Raw genomic sequence first — 22,550 nt, forward strand, 5'->3', positions numbered from 1 at the left:
CGTCTGGGCCCGGAGCCTTGTATTTAGTCATCTCTGTGATAGCCCTATGTACTTCCAATTCGTTAAAGCTTAGAGGGCGCTGCTCCATTTTCTATGGGATTAACTGTAGAAATATACTCTTCAGCACTGTCATATATTTTGCTGAAGTGTGCAACCCATGCCTCATCAGGGATCACCGAATCCAGTACCTTGTTGTTTGTATCAGTAAAATATGGGTGGTTAATTACAGCCCAAAATTTGGAGCTGTCTCTAAGTACATCAATTGAGATGAGGTCTTCCCAAGCCTCCTTTTTAATGCATTTTTTACGGTTATCCGTGGCTGATTTATAGTTTTTCCTAAGTACAGCCACCAACTCCCTATTTCTTGGATTTTCCTTTAATGCATAAATAAGTTCTTTATGGGCTTTTGAGCATGTCTCATCAAACCACCTAGGCTGGACAAGGCCATCCCCCTTCTTTTTACATTTCAATTGGAGTTTAACTTAAGCACAAATATTGGAAAAAGAATTTAAAACTACCTTGCCATCCGCCTGATTATCTAAGCAAATTGCCATATCTTCCTTTACTTTGTTCTCTAATTCCAACATAAAAATGTCTGGTACCACCGTGGCCCAATTTAATCTCCTCCCCCGGTCTTTAGGAATGAGATTATCTGAGTTACTTTCCTCAATATCCCTTTGATTATCAGACTCCCACCCCTTTTGTAGGGACATAATCAAAGGATTATGATCACTAAAAACCGAGGCTGCAATCTCAATAGAGGAACACTCACAAACTATACCAGGGGAAACAAAAAAGTAATCAATTACAGTCTCCACCTCTCTTCCTACGAAGGTCGGGCCCTTTCCTCCCCACCGCAACCTTCAACTTCGTATAAATTGGTATTAGTAAGGAGTTCTTCCAACAACTCACCCTGGGGCGAGTGTTCGAAGTGGGTGGAGATTGAACCAGGTGGACCTGTATTTAGTTTAGCCAGGCAGTCCCAGGCACAAGGGTGTATATTAAAATCTCCCATTAGGATTACATCGAATAAAGCGTTTTGTGTTGTTTTATAATCTAAAAAAGAGGCCAGTGTATTCAGGTGTGTGTGATGCGAATCTTCTCTGGCGCATTATAAAAATTCAAAAGTAGAATCTTTGGGTGTTTGGGGCGACACCATTCTAGACCTTGTAAGTTGGCTGAAAGCAGTCCTAAGTCAGTAAATGAACCTGGGAGTCTGAGTGGAATTAGAATATATAAACCACCTTTAGATCTCCCGCCCAGTCCGGGGGTAGCCTTGACTTGATAGCTACAGTACCCATTTAGGTAAAGGAGATCACTTGTGGCCCAGGTCTCTTGTAAGGCTATGATTTCATATTGTTTCACGTATTGTAGCCAACTGTCATCCTTGACTTTCTTTCTTAACCCAGCCACGTTCCAACTAATTATTTTAAACAGGCCAGAGGTTTTAGGTTGGGCAATCTTGGGATTTCTGGGCAAGTCCATATTACTATGGGGTAGTTGTCAATCATTTGTATTTAAACTAGATAGAGCAGAAAATCTGTTCGATAATGTTATATCTGGATTGACTCCTGTGCCACTTTTTTTGACCGTGCCTAATTCTGCTACCCTTAAGGATGCCTGATGTGATTGATACGAATGGTTTTTGGTTTTGTTGTCATTCATTTTGGGCCCATATGTAGAGGGAGCTAAGTGTCGACCTGCTCTGGATTGAGGGAGATGAGGTGGGTAAAAGTAACCCAGAGGTAGTGGCCTGATGCCTAATCCATCTAGCTCTGAACCATCCCACAGCAGGGTGTCTCCAATGTTTGGTTTACTAATATTTACAACCACACAGTTACCTGGGATGGACTTTTTCCTTTTCCCCACCCAGTCAACCCTTCTGGCAGAAATTATACTCGTTGAAATGTCAGCGCTCCCACTACTGAACTGTGAACACCACCTTTTAGTTCTGTGTAAAATATCTATCTCCTTTTCCTCAGTGCCATTTTTTAGGGGGGGATACCAGACAAAACCACCACTAGAGGGGCAGCTTGTGGGGGAAGGTGTAATCTGGGCAATTGTGAGGTATGTCGATCTTTAGCTAGAGACTTTAAATGCTTATCCTCATTCGATAGGGGATGGCATTGAACCCCCAGAATAGAATCTGGCATCAGTACTTGTTTGTTAGGACATCCTGTATTATTCTGCAAATCCTTACCCGTGGTATTGTCATTATCTATATCCTGTCTGGGAATCCTAGCTTGTTCTACACATGGAACATTGCCATAATTGGGACCTATCAAATTCAGGTTTGCCCTTAAATCCTGCAGGAAATTATCTATATTTTCACATTTCTTAACAATGTTAGCCACACACAGGTTCAGGGAGTCCACAATGTCCTTGCCAATGTTCACAAGCACAGGCTCCAAATGAGATTCAATCAGTTCCTCCATCTTTTCCAAAACATTGTCCGGTAGTGATGATTTAATCCTTGTGGTGTCTATCTTGGTATTTTTAGTACTTTCCTCATGTGGCCTTATCAACCCCAAACTAGTTGTTTCTAAGGTGTCCACAGCAGCCGGGTTATCCTAGGCACTCTGGAGCGTATTGACTACAATGAAGTCTGGCTCTAAAGGAATGTGGGCAGCGTTACTAGGTGAAAGTTCTACATTCAGAGTAGGCACAGTGTTTGTAAGTACATCTAGTCCCAGTTCCTTCTCAACGTTTGCTATTTGATCGTTTAAAGCCCCTACCGCAGAGGTTAGGTAGGAAATGATGGACTCAGACTTACGGGGGACCTTGGCTTTCTTACCTTCCTCTTGTCTAGCGATTAATTTACGCTTGCCCATCCTGAGTCCAAGGGGGGTGGCCCGACCCGACCACTGCTGACCCCTGATGGCCACAGATGGCCCGCCCTCTGCCCGGGGTCAGCCTGGCGTCGCCCGGGACGCGGAGGGAGCGTCCTGATTTTGTAGCGCCTCCGGGCGCGCTGCGGCAGGAAGTTGGTGCTAGGCTCCCTGGGACTATCAGTATTTTCCCTGTCCCCATTTGTCAAGTCTGTACTTGGACATGCTTCATGACCTTCAAATACTACCGAGTCATCAACTATAAGAGGGAGAGGGGCTTGACTCACACTCCTGCTCGGTGACAACATGGTAGGAGTTGATGAACGCCTGCTTCCTATATTTGAACATTCAAATGGGGCTGCTTCCTGTTCTGGGCAGTTCTCGTTAATCTCTGGTCCCGGAACCCCTGCAAAAGATACTGCAAGTAATGAATCAGATAAGTTAGCCAGAGCCATAGATATGTTATCTGATTGCATAAGTGGTGGCAAACTAGGGGGGAGAGAGACGTTTTTCCGTATTCTCAATAGCAGTTACCACCACCCCAATAGTCTTCTGCAACATTTTATCTATAGCAATAAGACTAGGTAATGGGGTAGTAGAAGTTGTTACCTTCCTATTTTTTGGCCCTATCGCAACAGGTGTATTTTTTCCCATATTGTTTATAAATACAGTACAACCACAAACTTAAGGTGAATTAACAATAGAGAAGTCCCACAAAACTGGTTGGCACAAAGGAATCTACGAATGGTAATTACCAGTTTAGTTGTATCACTAGCCTGATAAACCAATATCTGTGAAATGAATCCTGCCATGGGGGGTGTCCTAGGCCAGCCCCGGACGGCCACAGACGGCCCGCCCTCTGCCCGGCGCGTACCGCGCGCGTCCTCGTGGGACGAGATAGCACGCTGGGCTTTATGCGCCTCCTGGCGCAGGATGATGAGTGGCGGCGTCCTGGGTTGCGGCTGCTGGGATGCGTAGTCCTGACCAGCGGAGCAGAGCCCGGCCAGCCAAGGAAGCAGTGGGGGTAGGTCGCTCGGCGGAGCAAAGCCCGGCCGCTACACAGGACAAACAAGGTGAGCCTTAAACGCCTCAGCGGAGCTAAGCCCGGCCGGCGTGATAACCCTCATATCTAAACGTCTGGTCAATTTGTGACCTTGTTCATTCGATCGAATAATTGGAATGCAGCAGCTTAGTAAGATGGGAAGTGCTGTTGTACAGAGGCCTATGCATGTTTTAAATTGAACACTCCACTCCGCTCAAGACTGCAGTGAAGATATTTTAACCTATCCATTTATTTTATACGATGTGATTCTCAATTGGATATCTGGTCAGTTGTCAATGAAGAAAAGGGAATATCTAGATTTTTTTTATTTTTTAGTATGACCCTCAACCACTCTAATTAGTGTCTTGCTTCATCATCTAGTCCACCCTGGCCCCAGAAGCCTGGGTGGGCTCAACCATATTCTAGGGAGCTCTTTTGATATTGTTTTTTCAAGGGAGACTAAAGAGAATAAAAATAACTCCTACAGACCTAGGTATCCCTTTATTTGTGGTCTAGATGGGTTTAGATTAAAATTACCTTCATTGAGGATATTTGTATTTAATGGTCCTTTGACCTTAAAATTGTATTTAACATGTTTCAGCCCTTATTCTACAGCCTCTCTGGTCCAGGGCTTTCTTCAGGGCTTAATGGTAACTCTAAAATTGTATGCAAGGTGAGCAGATTCTCTCGGCTTTATGTAGAATCGCTGCTCCTAGAAAAGAAAAAAGCAAAGCATAATCAACTTTGGTACACAACGTTCACGTTGTATGGGAACCAAAATGCTGAGCGGAAAATAGAAGTAGACCATCTGCTTCCCAGGGCCCCTGTTTGATAGTATTGGTGACCATCAGCTGTGTAGTGTCGCACTGTGATTCATTATGTACAATTTGTGTCCAGCTCATATGAGCCATCCCACTTCAAAATGCACCTTGTTTCATACGCAGCTCCCACCTCTAAAACCATATTGTTTTTACTCACATGCTCCCGTTTTTAAACGCCATTTATACGAAACGGACATATGCGAGCGAACTCTCTGTATATTACCGAAAAATAAACCAAAAATTAATCAATAACCTGTGTATTGAACTGTAATTAAACAAATCCTCAAACTCTATTCTACAGATTTTTCCAAAATAAACACCTATTAAATAAAACTAAACGCCGAAGCATCACGCTCTCCTACTACTTCCATAACTTAGAAGCTTGTGAAACCACCTCTACTCAACCACAAATTAAGTTACCATTCATACCAAACATATATAATAAATGGTACTTATCTGTACAGGAGCAGCTTTTAAAGGGAAGGACCTTCTATTGCAGGGTTATTTATGGGTTGTTATAATTCCAGTTCTGGATTGTTTATTGTAGGGGAAAGCTCTTTTAAAGGTGCTGCAGGAGTAGCAACTAAAAGGTTTTATGCATAATAGTAGCCTCAGGTCTTGTAATCAAAGTCTAAATTCTGAGGTTCTCTTTGAGATTAAGTACTATGTCTACAGTCATACATGTCATGTGTGAGACTACCAGGTATGTGCTAGAAAAGGATGCAGTATAGTTTGATATCTGTAGGCCAAAGGCAGTGGAGACCTTAATTTGGAGGTTTTACTTGCAGACTAGTGAGATATTGGACTTAATTAACAAGGGTAGAGTTTGTCAGCAGCAGCCAAACTGAGTACACCAGCCTAATAGATATTTGGAACCAAGGATACTTTCTCCTCCAATCTTTTTGAAGAAAATAACTACCTCGGTTGATTGCCGAATTCAGACTGCATCTCCACTCAAAAAGGTTCTAGTCTTTCTTTGCTAGGTTGCTGTTTGCTAACTACTTTGCTCCAAGAGATGAGATCATCTAAATTGATGATTGCTACATACGCAATGTAAATTCACATGTAGAGCGCCCTCTCCTTTTCCGTGTTAATACCAGACCGTTTTGTCTACTGTCTTAAAGTTTGTATTAACTGTTCAATGAGGACAATTCATACAGAAGTCTATAAAATGGACTGTCTTATTCCTGATTTTAGGTGTGTAACTATGGTACACCCAGTGTTTTTCATTTGGTTTTATATATTGCTCTTTGTAAAAGAGAATCTAAATGCAACCTTCCTCAAGAGAGTTATTGGTGCTTAAAACAAGAGCCTTGCCAATTGCAGCTCCTTGCAATGTAGGGCAAACATCCATGGATTATTGGATAGCTGGCAGATTTATTTGTGAAGCCGCTATTGATGATCGTCTCATTAAGATGAACGATACGCTATGGGTTTTATACTATTTTAGACTCTGTAGGCTCTTGTAACTTCCTGGGGAGGGAGGAGTTGTGTGTTACAATATTGTAAGAAGGATGCAATGAAGTTAATGTTGCTGAAGTAGTCGTAAGATTAACCAAATTATGATTGTCTTCCTCCTTTTACGTGGCCTTTTTTATTCTCCTACAAAATTCTAAGGCCGCCCATCCACCCAGATATAAACAATTATGCGCTGCCCAGATGAGAACTCAATGTTTTTCTTGACTCCTAAATTCTCCAATCTTGTACCAGAGTCAAAGCAAAAATTGGGGGATGCCACTTTATCACGTGATCGGTTTTTCCTGTTCCGAAAATAAAAGCTAGTCCATTCAAACAAAGCGAGTGTTTGACCATGTTTCAACCAAGACATTTCTCACTACAATATGTGAAGACACACTAACCCAGTCTTTTTTGCTATATATAAATGCTAAATCCATTTTGAGGATTGCCATGAATATGTACATTTTCAGGTCACACGTTCGAATCCTTTTTCATCTGTGGAAAGTGTTGCCATGTGTATGTAATTGGAGGTGAGAGGTGATCACCTTAGCATGTTAATATTTTTAACCCTGTTTTATAATTAGGACTTTGTAACTTGGTGCAGGCAAAGACTCCTCACAATAAAATTGGTAATGTTGGAGCAAAATTGGACATATGGCCTCTTCGGTAACATTGTGAAGAGAGTTAAAGAGATCAGATTATTCACTCTAGATACACTGTGCATCCAGAACTTATTCTCATGAGTGTCCAGTGCGGTGAGTATATACGTCCTCGGTTTACTGGTAGTTCTTTCAGGTCACTTCCTGTTTGTATGCATGTATTTGTATGGCGGTTCTATGAAAAAAGGTACTTGTCTTAATGCCAACAATTTGTCTTCAAGAATCACAAATGTCCTTTGATTTCTTTAGAAGGATATATTCTTGGAAGTTAGGCTTCCATGCTTGATAGACATATGTGATAAAAACAGACGTTACCATTTTGTTTATGGATAAATGCAGGTTTTTGAGGAATGCAGTAGAGGGATCAAGGCAGGTGATGGAGTGAATTAAAACGCTTGCCAGCTGCTTATACATTGATTTAATACATTTTCCAGAGACGTTCTCTTCACTCGCCATCTATATACCAAACATTTTGTTTAGATTTTGAAAGACCAAATTATACATTGAAAGGTCATTTATTTAATCATAAGTGGTTCTTTTTCAGCAACTGAAGCAGCACAGCAGCTAAAGAAGACTGCAGGAGTTCCCTTTCATGCCAAAGGAAGAGGGCTAGTTAAGAAACTGGACACCACAAGTAAGGTTTCGTTTAATTGGTCTACTCATATTAGATGGTATTTACCTTGCAGCGCAAGCAGATTGATGACTGCACAGATTATTTTCAATAACTCACAAGCAATGGCAGTAGCTTAGAGCATAGTTTTGCAAATTAAGGAAAATGTGCCATTTTTGCTTTTGCACCTGTGAATCGATCTCGAAATTTGGGTGTGAGCTTCAACCCTAACCTCGCATTCTCCCACAGAAAATGTGGTTTGGAAATATGCATGTTACACGTGCATGAACTGAAGGGCATTCTGCCGCTATTATGCCTCTTGCAGAAAATTGCTCTGATGCTTGCTTTGGTCTTGAAACTATCAGGATTACTGTAATTGCCTCTTAAGCCCTCACTAACACATCCCTGCCCAAGCTTCAATACTTACAACCTATGCTGCTCACATTTTATTGGGACTACGATACCATGACGACATTATCGCTATGCCCAGTTCTCTACATTGGGTCCTTTTGACTGAAAGGGCATCCTTTAAAACAACCTTGTTTATAAGGTGCTGAAAGATTGAAATCAGAACTACAACGCTAGCCTTTTTGTTCCATATCAACTGACTCATGGTCTCAGGTCAGCTAACAGGTCTCATGTCACTTGATCAATTGAGATTCAAAACATACAGTGGCACTTTCCTTCATCACCAGGGTTACTGCATCAGGGACTCGCTACCCATCCATCTGAGACTTGAAGATGACTACTTCACATTCAGGAAATCCTTGAAGATGCACTGTTTTGCTCTGGCATTGTGATAAACCTGTTGTCCCCGGAGCAGCAATTCACACCTATATCCTTTATTTGAACTAATTTTAAATGTTATTAGTACAAGATGCACAAATAGAACAAAAGTATAATGGTTTCCTCTTCATATAAAGACAGTATTACAATATGATATGCGATATGCATCCTTATGAGCATTACAAATATTGCATGTATAGATTATTATTCCTCCCATAATTAATTTGCAATATGTGATTCCTTGATGGGGTTGGAGGGAATCTTTCTACTGGAGCATCACTTCTAACCCTAGAGTTCTACATGTTTTCATCTAATTGTGGCATTAGTGGTGGAGGAACAATATCAGGCCAAACATAATCAAGAAATTCATTCAGTGTGTTTATCCAAATCTCCAAGTCCTCAATCACCTTCCCATTTCTCCTAGACACTTTAATATGGACCTCGTTGACGCTTGCCCACTCAGTGTGTCTTTCTCGCCACATGTCGATGATGGGGCTTCATGGGGCCAACCATCCAATGACTATGCATATTTTCACTAGCAGCAGCACAGTATGCATACATTTATATTGTATTTTTTGGTTATTTGGTCTGGCAATAATACCCATCGAGCAACACTTAGAAGAGGGCAAGAAGTGAACCCCAGTCACACTGTACAAGCTCTCCGCTACCTCCTAACAGTAATCTGCCACCTTATCATAGCTTTGTCTGAGGTGTAGATAAGAAGCTCTGTCCTTTCCACACCAAGGACACGCGACAGAGCTGCCCAGGTATATTTTACTCTGCTGACTGGGATCAGGTTCATGAGGTGAAGATAGTTAACATGTATCAGTTTAAATAGTGCATTACATGAAACTTCGTTTACCAGAGCCAATGCTGATGCACACTCCGTTTCCACTGGAATTAAGCAATTCTGCAGTTGTGGCTATTTTCGTAAAGTTATGGGTTTGCCCAATTTGCTACTGTATCCATATTCTGCATAATCTGCAAATTTTTACAAAATTGTAGCTCAAATGGATAAAAAGGTTACATAAAACATGGCCACATGTTCATGCACAGCGAGGCTCTTTCCAAAGACTAACTGGTCTTCTTACAATAGCTTATTTCTGTATTTGGTTGTTAAACTAGTTCTAATGAAGTGAAATATTTGCCCAGACAGTATTACCATATGTTAAAAAAATATATGTATAAAGTAATAATACTATCAAAATTGTTTAGTGTTATGCCATATAATTTGCCCTTTTCTTCATATTTTAGTCAACTCTGCTGCATAATTCGGTGCTCCCCTCCACATAATTCCAGTGGCCCAGTCTATATTTCTTTCCTGCTCGTGCCAGCCCCTGAGATCATGTCTTCAGCATCCCATATTTAGGTCACAAGAAGATACTCCGCTCCCAACAGAAATATGGCCTCAAAAGGATTAGAGGAAGGGGAATTAGTAGGAAAATCAGTCCAAATTCTCTGGCTGGTGTGGCCAGAATAACAAACTGAAGTAATGGTCCAGGACACACATCAAACATGTTTTGTGCTTCTTGAAATATAAAGACTCCCCTGGGTCCATATCCCCCAACATTTGACAACCGCCCTCTTTCCAGCAAACGTTTATGCCCTGAATGGTTGGAGGACCGAAAGTCTTGCTCTCTGGTAAATGGCAGAAATCTCAGGATTCCTGTGACTATTTCTTCCCAGATTTTAGTCTACTGGCTGATAACATAAGGATAGTTCTCTTGCAGATGCCCCCTCCTTCCCCAGAGCAGCTCCAACAGTGAAGTCGCTTGTATCCCAATCCTACTAGTCAGACTTCTAAGAGTGCTTAGAGGCTACCATTTGCAGCAGGGTCTGGACGTCTATATGTGCAAGGCTTTGACATTTTTTTGCAAACATTTTATTGGGACTGCAGTAGATTGCATTGGTGTGACTCCTTTCTCAGTGTGCCAGCTCTTCCTTACCCATTTGTGCCCACATGAGCGCTGAGAGGCCACCATTTTGGGTGGTTAATAGCACTTAAATAATAAAGTAAATAACAAAGATACTATTTGTGTTTTCGCAATTGCTATGGAACATCTGCTTAAGGAGGTTGATGCCTAGTAACCTTGCCCTGATTTCACCCACACTCTGGTTTGCGTAACCCAGATCTTTCCTTTTAGAAAGTGAAATGCACGATCTCTGAAATTCTTTATTCATGGGTATGATCTGTGAAGGGACGTACTACACTCCTAGCCTTCTAATGTATGTAAACGCAACATGGCAGGTTTGGTATTACTTAATAATAGCAGATGTTTTGGGAGTCCTCCAAAGCAGAGGCTTTTTAACTTTACATGGTATTCTGTATTGCCTGTTAATTTGTCATGCTCGAGAGAAGGGCATATTTTTACTCGGAAGCCAAGAGAGTGGGCCATGTGGGTATGGCAAGAAGAGTGTATTCAAGCTTTGAATATTTGGGTGAAGATTTCTCTTTGAATACGTAATTTATAAAGGGTAGGCTGTCATTATGGCGTCTAAAATGTATAAGGATCACAATTGCTTAAAAAGGTTGAGTCCTTGCAGTTATGGGATGTAGACATTCATTTAAAAAATGCCAAGTTACACCCTTAATAATTCCATATGGCCTCTTAGTCTAGATGCCACTAAGATCCAGCAAAAACTCTGGTTGCCACTAGTACCCAGTTCCAGTTGTTAGTCCACACAACACACATCTAGTTGTATTTTCTATGAAATGCCTGACACAACTGTGATTTTTTTTTTTAACATCTATTTGAGTTTAATTCCACAAACTGAAAAGTAGCAGCACTACACAGGAGCACCCAAGTCCCGCACTACCCTTCTCTCCCGGCTACCACACAACCTGCACTATTCCACCCAGCTGGCCTCCCCCTGGACATGTCCACATTGGTGTCCCCCTTAATTAGTCACACAATTCTGTCCCAGATGCGGCCAGTCTCATTCCAAACCCTCTTCCATGTACCACCAGGGTCCCCACACTTTGTCAAATTTGAGTGGATATCCACGCTCCTGATAAACCAGCTTCTCTGCCCTCATGAACCAGTTCAGGTTTGCCTTCCAGTCCACAACCTTCTGGATCGTGGCTGCCCACCAGCATCTGATTGTCTCTGTGCCACCATCAACACCACGTTGCTGAATATCAATACATACCTATCCAGGGTGAGTTGTCCCCAAATCCCCAACATCACCAGGCAAGATGTCCAGTCAGGCTTACGGTCAATAAGCTGAGATATCTTGCTGCCTATCTTTTTTCCAAATAGGCTCTTATAGCAAGGCAGCTCCTCAGAGTATGTATCGAAGTCCCCCTCTACCGAGACCTTTTTAAGCATAGTTTCTCCAATCCTGCCCATCATGAAGTACTTTTAACTATATTAACCAGAACCCTGCCCGTATGGCCACTTCTCTGGGGTAGCAACAAGCCTGTCCCCCAAGCATTGTCTTTAAGACACCTAGGTCTTGTCAATGGCGTCTCCTCCGCCACTTCACTTAGTAAGGTTTCATATCCCTGAATTATGTTTTGCACTAGATGGTTGCACAAGTTAGTTCGAATTGTTCCCTGAGCTTTGCCAGACATCCCACCCCCTTCCAGCCAGACATCCCCCAACTTTTAGATGCCTGGAGATTTTGCAACATTCCTGAAACCTACATAGGCTTCTTTAGCATCACTATTCCCTTCCACCCCAGCAGGATCATCGCCTTTCGCCAAATCCTAACCACAACGGCTGTCTGGGTCTACAGATAGTTTGTCCTGCCTCTCTAGTATTTCATGCGGGATGGTCCGGAGAAATTTGGGTAGGTAGATCATTTTGTACAGTGTTGGCTTTCACATAATGGGCAGAGGTTGCTTCTGTCCGTATTCTACATCTCTCCTATACCCATCCAGTTTCTCCCCCAGGTTTTTTCGAAATATTTCATGGTCCTTGATTATGTATAAGCCCAGGTATTGGAAATCCCTGGTCACCCACCTCATGGTGTAGACTGTCGCTCGGCAGCTCCCAGTCAGTCAAAGGGGTAGTCCGCTGATTTACTCCAATTAATAAGAATCCTGGCAAAGTCACCTAACACCTAGAGGATCCACTGATCTCTTGGGACTGATACTTCTGGGTCAGCCAGATTGAGGAGAATGTTGTCTGCCTAAAGCAAGACCATGTCCTCCCAGTCTGGGTCTCACTTCAGGCCACAGATTAGATTGTCTCCTCATAACCATGTTGCCAGTGGTTCGATGACCATTTATTTATTTTATTTATTTGAAAGTTTTATATAGCGCGGACAAGATCCTTGCAGATATCAGAGCGCTTTACAAAGAGAAGTACATGAGGGAGCATAGTTAGACAGATAAATCAATAGGTCAAATAGGTGGCAACAAAGCCATCGTGCCCCACCCTAGCTTAAATTCTGTTGAGTGTTCAGTTGACCCCTGTGGGAAGCTGGCCCTTTATATGATATACCACTAAGTGGCTATATCATGCAAAGGGTCCAGAGATTCCCCCCAGAAGTGTTCATTGCTCATTGTTAAACCCAAAGTGCTCTTCATTATCATAGTGGGGTTGAGCAGCCTAGGCCTAACACAGAGGAGTGTAAGACATTTGTTATGCACACAGCAATTAATAAATGACAGATGACTCAGATATCCACACAAATTTTAGAAAAAAAAGCTTCTTTCCAGATTTAATTTTAGCCCAAGATGTACGTCAAAAGTGGAGTGTTTTTCAAGAAAGTATAGCAGGTAAGTATACAACTTAGACGTGATTTTTACAATGAAGAATCCGCACCAGACAAGGTTCAGGTGAGTAGTGAATCTGCAACTCCAGCGGCACAGGGGCGGCCTGGTGCAGTGCCCAAACTCAGTAGAAAGGGGTATCAGAGATGCTACTCACAGGGTAGTAAAGGGGTTTGGTCTTCCACTCTGAGTGTTAGAGTAAGCACGGGAGCACAAGGCAGCACCAATCTTACGCCCTCAGGGGCAGCTGGGCGCAGAGTGCCAACACAGCATCTTGTGCCCAATGCAAGTCATGGGGGAGTTCAGTTTTGCAAAAAGGCCACAGGCTTAGGCCAGGTAAAAAAAAATACACAACTGCCTAGGTAAGTAAAGATGCTAGGGGACGTAGGGACATCGTTGGTCGCGCTCCCCAGGCCCAAGGGCTTCCGCTGCAATGGTGTCCTTAGTCATGGGAAAAGTCTTACCAGGCAAGTCACGGTCTGGGGCGAGTTTTGGAGTTGAGGCTGTAGCCGTCGAGGTGAAGTCTGCCAGGGGTCAGCCCACAGTGGACTCTCGCTCTTAAGCGCTGGGGAACCTTCACAGGACCGGTGAGCCACTTGGACTCGGGCTGTGTGCGTCTGGTGCAGAGGTGGTTCCAGTGGTGATTTTGCTATTCCTCCAAGCAGAGGTTTTTGTTTTTTAAAGTTTGGTTCTTCTGGACAGCTGTCCTTGGGAGATCTTGATCTTTGTCAAATGCAGGCAGTCATCACAAGGCTTTGGAAGTCGCTGGACTGCAGAGCAGATGTCTTTTGGCACAAAATTGTCAAGGGCTGCAGAGAGGCCAGTAGGGATGTGGGCAAGTCAGTTGGTGTCTGCAGTCTTCCCTGTTGGTGCAACACTGTCTGGCTCTTCTGGGGTCATCAGGAATCTGATTTCAGGGTCTGGGGGAGCCACCTTAATACTAGAGTTGAGAGCGTTACAGGGGAGTTACAGGCAGGGACCAATGGGTTCCTTACCTGTGGTGTCTATACCCTCTATTATGCCACCCTCTTGTGGGAGGGAATGCATAGTCCCATCCTCAAGATGGTGGGCACTGAAAAATGTGCTTAACTTTGCTTGCAGCACCTATAGGGTGGAGTTGGAGAAGGGGGGCACACTTCCTACTCTGTCGGTTCCTCTGCCAAAAGTGGGGGGTTTGAACCTGGGGCAGCAATCTGCTCCTAGCAGCAGTGGCTGGGGTTGCATTACAAAGGCTGCAGGCCTTTGAAGCTTCTCCCTCGAGCACTGTGCTCATCCTGGTGGAAGGGTAATGTGGCGCCTCTGCCCAAGATGGGCTTTGTTTCTGGCCTAAGAGCTGGAGCACTCGACTCATGAGTCCAGAAACATGTCTGATGGCAAAGCCAGACAGAGACCACACCAGGGTTGGTAGGTTTTCAGATGGCACCTCTGAGGTGTCCTCTGAGTACATGTTTTAATAAATCCAACGCCGTCATCTGTGTGAGTTTAAGAGGAGTTGATTGGTACCAAACACTCCTGTGTTCAGTGGAGCCTGTATTTTTGCATATCAGAGGGCCAGGCAGCACATCATGTCTACCCCCCTCAAAGACTAGATTTGCCTCAGTGGGGTCACTGACATGGTTAGGCCACACCTGGGATCCCCTCTTGACATTAGCACCTGCAGGTTGGCTAAAGGCATTTTTCTTCTTTTTAGTTAGGGTCTCCAGTTCAGTGCCCCACTGACCTACAGTCATGGCACGAAGCCTTCTTGGGATTCCAGTTCTTCCCTTGGTACCCACCCTTTGGCTGTGAAGTCTCTGGGCCCCCTCTCCTAAGCAGAATTTTGGGGGCCTGAAGAGGACTGTGTTTAGGCTTTCTCTAGGGGGAGCTTTTGGCCTCTTTCTAGTGGTCTCTCCCAACCAGTGGTAGTCTTGGTCACCCGATGTCTTGGCGCAATGGTCTGCTTTCTTTCTCAACTCTTGAGGAGAACCTGGGTCTACCAGGAATTGATGTAGTTTCTCTTGGTGACAATAACGTAAGATTATAAAGCCCTTCAAAGTCATGTACATTGTGACCATCTAACCAAACTTCTACTGATTTCGCTGAGCAGTATACAAGATCTGCCCAGGTCTGGCCCTGTTTTTTTTTTTTGCCTCCCTGAATTTGATCCTATACTCCTCTGTAGTAAATCCAAAGTCCTCAATAAGTGTGCCCTTCTTTAGGTCATAGGTTTCAGACTCTTTCGGCCACCTTCCCGGAGAGCTGGAAGCACGCCGAACTCAGCGCCCTACTAAAGAAACCTACAGCGGACCCCACGAACTCAATAATTACCGCCCCATCTCGCTCCTCCCGTTCCCAGCCAAAGTCATCGAGAAGACCGTCAACAAACAGCTGGCCGCCTTCCTCGAGACGAATGGATCCCTCGACCCCTCACAGTCTGGCTTCCGAGCCAACCACAGCACCGAGACCGCCCTCATCGCTGCCACCGATGACATCCGAGCCCTGATGGACAACGGAGAAACAGCGGCCCTCATCCTCCTAGACCTCTCCGCGGCATTCGACACTGTCTGCCACCGCACCCTAGTGCAGCGCCTCAGCAACGTCGGAATCCAGGAGAAGGCACTGGAATGGATCATCTCCTTCCTCGACGGAAGAACACAGAGAGTCAGTCTACCACCGTACAAGTCAGAGGCCACCGAAGTAATCTGCGGCGTCCCTCAAGGATCCTCGCTGGGCCCCACCCTCTTCAACATCTACATGAGCCCCCTCGCGGCCATCGCACACCAACACAACCTCAACATCATCTCCTACGCTGACAACCAGCTGATCCTCTCCCTGACCAACGACCCCACCGCCGCCAGAGCCAACCTTCACGAAGGGATGAAAGACGTAGCCGACTGGATGACGACCAGCCGCCTGAAACTGAACTCAGACAAGACTGAAGTCCTCATCCTGGGTTCCTTGCCCTCCGCCTGGGACGACTCCTGGTGGCCCCCCGCCCTGGGCAGCGCACCCAAACCGACAGACCACGCACGCAACCTGGGCTTCATCTTGGACTCCTCCCTCACCATGACCAGACAAGTCAGCGCCGTCTCCTCGTCATGCTTCAACATCCTGCGCATGCTACGGAAGATCTTCCGGTGGATCCCCACCGAGACCAGGAAGACGGTCACCCAGGCCCTCGTCACCAGCCGACTGGACTACAGCAACGCCCTCTACGCCGGAACCACCGCCAAGCTCCAGAAGAGACTCCAGCGGATCCAGAACGCCTCAGCCAGACTCATCCTCGACATCCCACGACACAGCCACATCTCCGGACACCTGAGAGACCTGCATTGGCTCCCCGTCAACAAAAGAATCACCTTCCGCCTCCTCACCCACGCACACAAAGCCCTACACGATCAAGGCCCGAGCTACCTCAACAACCGCGTCAACTTCTACGCTCCCAAACGACATCTCCGATCAGCCAGCCACGCCCTCGCCGCTGTCCCCCGCATCCGAAGAACGACAACAGGAGGAAGGTCCTTCTCCTACCTGGCCGCCAAGACCTGGAACTCCCTCCCTCCCGACCTGCGCCTGACCCAAGACCACCTCTCCTTCAGGAAGAAGCTCAAGACCTGGCTATTCGAGCAGTAGCAGCACTTCCCCCCCTCCCCCCTCCCCCCCCCCAAGCGCCTTGAGACCCTCCGGGTAAGTAGTGCGCTCTATAAATGTCTGATTGATTGATTGATTGATTTCTCAGAGTGTCAGGAGTCTATTCTTTTAATTTTCCAGAGACCCTTTCCTGCAGGATAGCACTCCAGTTTCCTGTGGACCTGTCTAACCTGGCAGGCTCTCTCAAAAGCATTGAACCTGCTTGGTGATATCACCCTCAAAGTATTTTGGGACAGTCCCTTTGGGGATTTTAGGGTCAAAAGTATCTACTTGCTCCCTAAATATTTTGCTGCCACCAGAGATGGATCCTAAGCCCATCTTGGCTCTTTCTTTTTCTATGGCCAAGAGTTTAGCTTCTTGGGCTATTGTCCTGGCCAGTTTCTAAAGATTTGCATCCTTCAAATATATCTAATCTGGGACACTGCTGGGGTCACTTCCATTAGTGTTGCTAACTGAGGGGGTAGTCAAGGAGTCAGAGTCACCTTCTTCCACCTTTTGGGACTCATCTTCCCCGGTAGGGGAAGTTTTACTTGCCTGCTTTTTCTTTCTGTTAGCAACTGCTGCAGATAGGCTTTTGTGGGTTTAGGACCCACGGCAGGTTTCCATGCCTGCTGCAAATCTGAGTTGTTGAACTCTCAGATTTTCATAGGGGCCAGGTTGAGCTCCTGTGAGGCCCCTGGGTTCTCAGACATGGTGTTGGAAGCTTATTAAGAGTGTAAAAATTGCTAAGGACCGAACTACTTTACAAGCTTTATTTGCCCCAGTATTGGAACCTTCATAGATTCCCATGCTTTGTATCATTCCCCCGTCGTCGGAATGGGAGCCTCGGTAAATAAAAAATACCATAGCAGTAAGTACAAAAGAAAAATCTAGGCCTCATCTCATTTTGTAGCCTATCCGCCTCTTTTTGTAAAAGAGACCAACAATTCTGTACCAACCAATCAGAACTGCCTCACCCCTTAGAACCCTCCTGAGAGAGCCTCAGATTTTTCTACCGCACGTTGTGCTAGGGAGTCTCCAGTGAGCCCTGCTCAGATTTTTTCTTTGACGACTTTTCTCTTCAAATTTACAATGTCTGACAAGGAAAAGAAGGCACTATTTAGAGCTTGTGCTACTTGTTCTAAAAAGAGACTGTTTGTGGAGGACAAACATGATTTACCCTGACCACAAGGCCACAGATTGTAAGATCTGTAGGACTTTCTCGACGAAGACCTTGAGAGACAGGGCGGGCCGCCTGTTAACGTGGCTGCAAAAGATGTAATCACGTAAAGAAGTTATTTCATCTGACGATGAGGACTCTTCTTCAGCTGCGTCCTCCAGAAGATCCAGAAAGAGGGGTAGGTCATCCCCTTCTACTTCTACTGAGCCCCCTGTCAAAACCTTACAAAAGACCTCTGATAGGTCTGAAAGGGTTAGTCCCATTAAATTTCCTCACCGAGGTGAAAAGGAGAGGCTGGGACAGGCTGCGGAGTCGGACACAGCAAAGAAGGTGAAAAAATACATTTGTTACTTCTCCACCATCTCAGAAGGAGAAGGAGGGCAAGAAACCTTCTGCTGTCCCTCAGGAAGGAAAGCCTGACCAGAAACCACGTCCGCCGACTACGAAATCAGCAGGTACGTCGCCGACAGTTTCAAAGAAAGACCAGAGTTCTCGTATAGCTCAGTCGACTGTTCCGTCGTCGACGTTTAAAGTGCCGGTTTCCTGCTCGTCGGCGATGATATCTACATTCTCGACGTCGACTGTTGTGTCAGCGAAGGTAGTGTCGACGAGGACGACGTCTACGACGGCTTTAATGGTGAAAACGACGAGCTCGTCGACTGTTCCATCGACTATCAATCCACCGCCGCCGATGAAAACTCAGTCGACGAGATCCATTCCTCTGTCAACTGTCCAGTCGACGGTTCTATCGACGACTATTACGCCGACGAGTCCGGCGACAACGAGTCCGTCGACTAGGTCGTTGACGATCCAAAAACTTTGCATTTCCTTAAAAGGGCAACAAATAACTCCTGAGATGACCTCTACTAGACGAGTAACACCTTTGCCTGTTGTTCGATGAGGCGTGTGATGATGGTTTTTATGGGGATGCCTAAAGCCCATCTGACTTAAATGTTAAGTGCCAAGAAACAGATTCAGAGGAGTATTACGATACAGGACGCCAATATGCCCAACAAGTCAGGCCTCCACAGAACTTACGCCAAGAGATGGTGGCAATGCCGTCTTCTTTAATTACGGATTTGCAGTTAATGTTACAGGATTATAGGAAGAGGTTTCCATCTCAACCTGCAGTACAACAGGAGCATCCTCCTTCTCCCCCCTATTCCGACTGCTCCTGCGTTGACAGTGACACCTGTGGTTTCACGAGTTACGGAACCAGAAACCAGAGCAGGTTAACAAGAGGTGGTGACTGTTCGAGATGCCGATATCTCCTCTGATGAGAATCTTCAGGAAGACTACAAAGAAGCAGTGTGTCAAAAAACAAAACCCTTCAACAGGAATAACAAACACCTCCCCCAGTTGGGTTGTAACTACAACTGAGGCACCTGTATCCCACTTTGTAAAACAGGACAGGGATCTCCCTTTTGTAGAAGGACCCTCACTCACCACTAGCTCCTTCCGGGTGAGACGGCAGCCTTGAAGATAGGTTGCGAGCAGGGAGCTGCGAGTAAGGCAACGGTTACTGCGTGAAGATTGCCCATGCTGTCTATACCTATGGGAGATATTTTACTTCGCTAAATGCGTTTTTTGGATAGGTCTTACATTTTGTATTGACCTTTATCACGGAGACTGCTCGTGATGGTTAATTGTTAATTGTTTTTCACACATCGAGCCTCACAGCAGGGTGCGCCTTAGCGCGCGCATACCACTGGGGGTTTATTTAAGGTCCTGACGAATGCTGAGCAAATTGCAGTCAAACAGCAGAAACATGTTGACCACAAATTTTCTATAATCATTAAGGTCACAGGTTGCTTAATACAGAACCTACTAGTCGGCTCACTTGCTTTTAACAAATACGGGTTGGTCATTATTAAAACAGGCATAAAGGCTACAACCTAGTATTTTTTTAATCTGCACATATTACCACTACATTTTGATTTGGGCACTGTTGCATTCACCACATCCTGCTCTGCTGTAAACAGGCGTTGTAGCACGCTGGGGGGGGGGGTATTACACCACCCCAGCGGGGACCCCATGATGAAGCATGTCACCAGCTAGTGGTGAGTGAGGGTCCTTCTACAAAAGGGAGATCCCTGTCCTGTTTTACAAAGTGGGATACAGGTGCCTCAGTTGTAGTTACAACCCAACTGGGGGAGGTGTTTGTTATTCCTGTTGAAGGGTTTTGTTTTTTGACACACTGCTTCTTTGTAGCTTAGTATTATAATTTGAGCACTGTGCTATTCGCTCCTCTGTTGTTATTATATACTTAACTGGGGGCACAGGAGTGTTGCCTCAAGCCCTTTCTCTCTTTTTGTTATCAAAAAAAAAAAAAGATCTTCAGGAAGATCCTTCTCATGATCCAGATAGAGGTTATGATGATGATGACCTTCAGGATCCGGATGCACCAGTGCTGGATACGGCTACCTCCCCTCCAGCTGATATTGGAGGTTTCCATAACCTTATGGAAAGGGCGTCTAAGAGATTTGGCCTGCCGATTACTTCTGTTCAGACAGACTGCTTCCTTTATGACTTTAAGGAACGGTATAGAAAGTCTGTTTGGTCAATCCCCATTCTAGAGCATGTATGGTCTGAGGGCATTAAGGTCATGCAAAATCTGGCAACAGTCATTCCTGTTCTTCCCCGGCTGGAGAAGAAGTATAAAGCGCCAGAGGGCAGTCCAGCTTGCTTGAGTGGACAACCAAAACCGGATTCCGTCATTTCCCAAGCGGCACAAAGCAAGTCTAAAAACCCATTGACGCCACTTACAACACCGCCAGACAAAGACTGGAGACGTCTGGACAATGTGGGCAAAAGATTCTCTACCATGGCCAGCCTACTAGTTCGAGCTTTTAATGCTCTTGCCATCTTGGGAAGGTATGATCGCCAGATGTGGTGCGATTTATCCCCGTTTGTGTATCCGCTTCCAGATGCAGCGAAAGAGGAGGCCAGGAAAGTTCTGATGGAAGGAGAGCGTTCCTTTTCGGAGGTGATAGATTGTGCTATGGATCTAGCGACTACTGCTTTTCGTGCCCTGGCGGGTTCAGCTGTTAAGGCGCCAGGCTTGTCTGCGGGCAACCTGGTTTCACCAGGAGGTCCAGAACAATCTTTTAGACTTGCCATACGATGGGGACATGCTTTTCGGAAAGATTGTCGATGAAGCCCTTCAAAGCATCAAAAAGGACACGGACACGGCGAAGTCCTTGGGGTCATTGAACTATCGCAAAGTTCCATTCAGAGGTGCGAGAGGGAGAGGTTTTTCCTCATACAGAGGTGGCAACCAACAGCGGTACTCAGCATATTCGCAATCCTCCCAATCTTACAAACCCCAATACTTCAATCAATGCCAAGGCCAGTCGGCGTCTTTCTCTCGCCAATCACAGAGAGGGCGTCAAAATTGTCAAGGACGGGGCGGCTCCAAACGTCAATAGCGGCCTCACGGCTCTTTCTGCTGTTCCTACCCCTCTGATGACATCAGTGGGGGGCATGATTTCTTATTGTCTAAGCAGTTGGAAAGTTATTACATCGGATCAGTGGGTCCTGAATATCGTTCAGAGTGGTCACACGTTGGAATTTCAACATCTTCCTCCAAACAGAGCTCCAGGCGCCAACGAGACGAAACATCTGGGACTGCTACGTCTCGAAGCCCACCAGCTTTTCATCAAAGGGGCAACAGAACCTGTAACTCTCTCAAAGGGGGAAAGGGTTTTATTCCAAGTTCTTCCTGGTTCGCAAAACATCAGAAAAATGGCGCCCCATATTAGATCTACGGGAGCTCAACACCTATCTCATCAAGCTATCCTTCAGGATGGTCACACTCCAGGATATTCTTTGTCTGCTAAATCCAGGAGACTTCATGGCGACTCTGGATTTAGAGGATGCTTATTTCCATGTGCCGATCCATCCAGCTCACAGGCAATACTTGCGCTTCACAGTAGGGAAGAGCCATTTTCAGTTCAAAGTACTTCCTTTTGGTCTCCGGTCTGCATCAAGGATATTTACAAAGGTGTTGGCCCCAGTGGCAGCATTCCTCAGGAAGCAATCTCGAAGTTTTTCCCTACCTGGACGACTGGCTGGTCAAGGCTCCATCTTTCCAGGGAACTTCCAAAGCCAATACGACCTACATCCAACTATTCAACCATCTGGGCCTTCGGCTCAACGGGGACAAATCGGTCCTTCCACCATTCAGGTCAGCAAAGTTTCTGGGATCCATTCTGGACACAAAGCTGCAAGGCTTACCCAACGGAGGAACGTCAAAGCAAATTGCCATCGGCTCGCCTCTTGCTAAAGAGGAAAACCCTGTTGGTACGTCTCTACAAGTCCCTGCTCGGATCGATCTCATCCTGCATACCATTGATTCCACATTGCAGGCTGCAAATGCGTCCACTGCAAGAGCAGCTCGGCAAACAATGGTGCCAGGTGGAGGGCACTTTCGACGACAGGATTACGGTAACCCCGGCAATGAGGAAAGCATGCGGCTGGTGGATGATGAAGGACAACATCGCAAAAGGATTAACATTCACGCTTCCTCCGTCTCCCATGGTTCTCACCACGGACGCCTCGTTAGAAGGCTGGGGAGCGGTGCTTTAAGAGCTGCACGTGAGCGGTCACTGGGATCCAGTTCAACGCAAGCGCCACATCAACCTGTTAGAACTCCAAGCCATTCGGTAAGCATTGAAGGCATTTTTGCCACGAATTCAGAATGGTTCAGTGCTGGTCCGGACGGACAACACAACGGCCATGCACTATATCAACAAGCTGGGCGGGAAGAGATCCCAGACCCTCTCCAGAGAAGCTCAGCTGATTTGGGATTGGGTGATTCTTCACAATATTGCTCTGA

General features: G+C 45.6%; 1 protein-coding gene across 1 annotated transcript in view; it reads left to right on the top strand.

Moving 5' to 3' along the window:
- NELFA (negative elongation factor complex member A) overlaps positions 1-22,550 on the top strand; it is a 213,899-nt gene that overhangs the window by 109,580 nt on the left and 81,769 nt on the right. The window contains exon 4 of the mRNA XM_086964207.1: positions 7,353-7,442. Within this exon, the coding sequence (XP_086820333.1) occupies positions 7,353-7,442 (90 nt within the window). The remainder of the gene's footprint in view (positions 1-7,352; positions 7,443-22,550) is intronic.

This window comes from Lissotriton vulgaris, chromosome 3_2 (assembly GCF_964263255.1).
Source record: "Lissotriton vulgaris chromosome 3_2, aLisVul1.2, whole genome shotgun sequence".
Lineage (NCBI taxonomy): Eukaryota > Metazoa > Chordata > Amphibia > Caudata > Salamandridae > Lissotriton > Lissotriton vulgaris.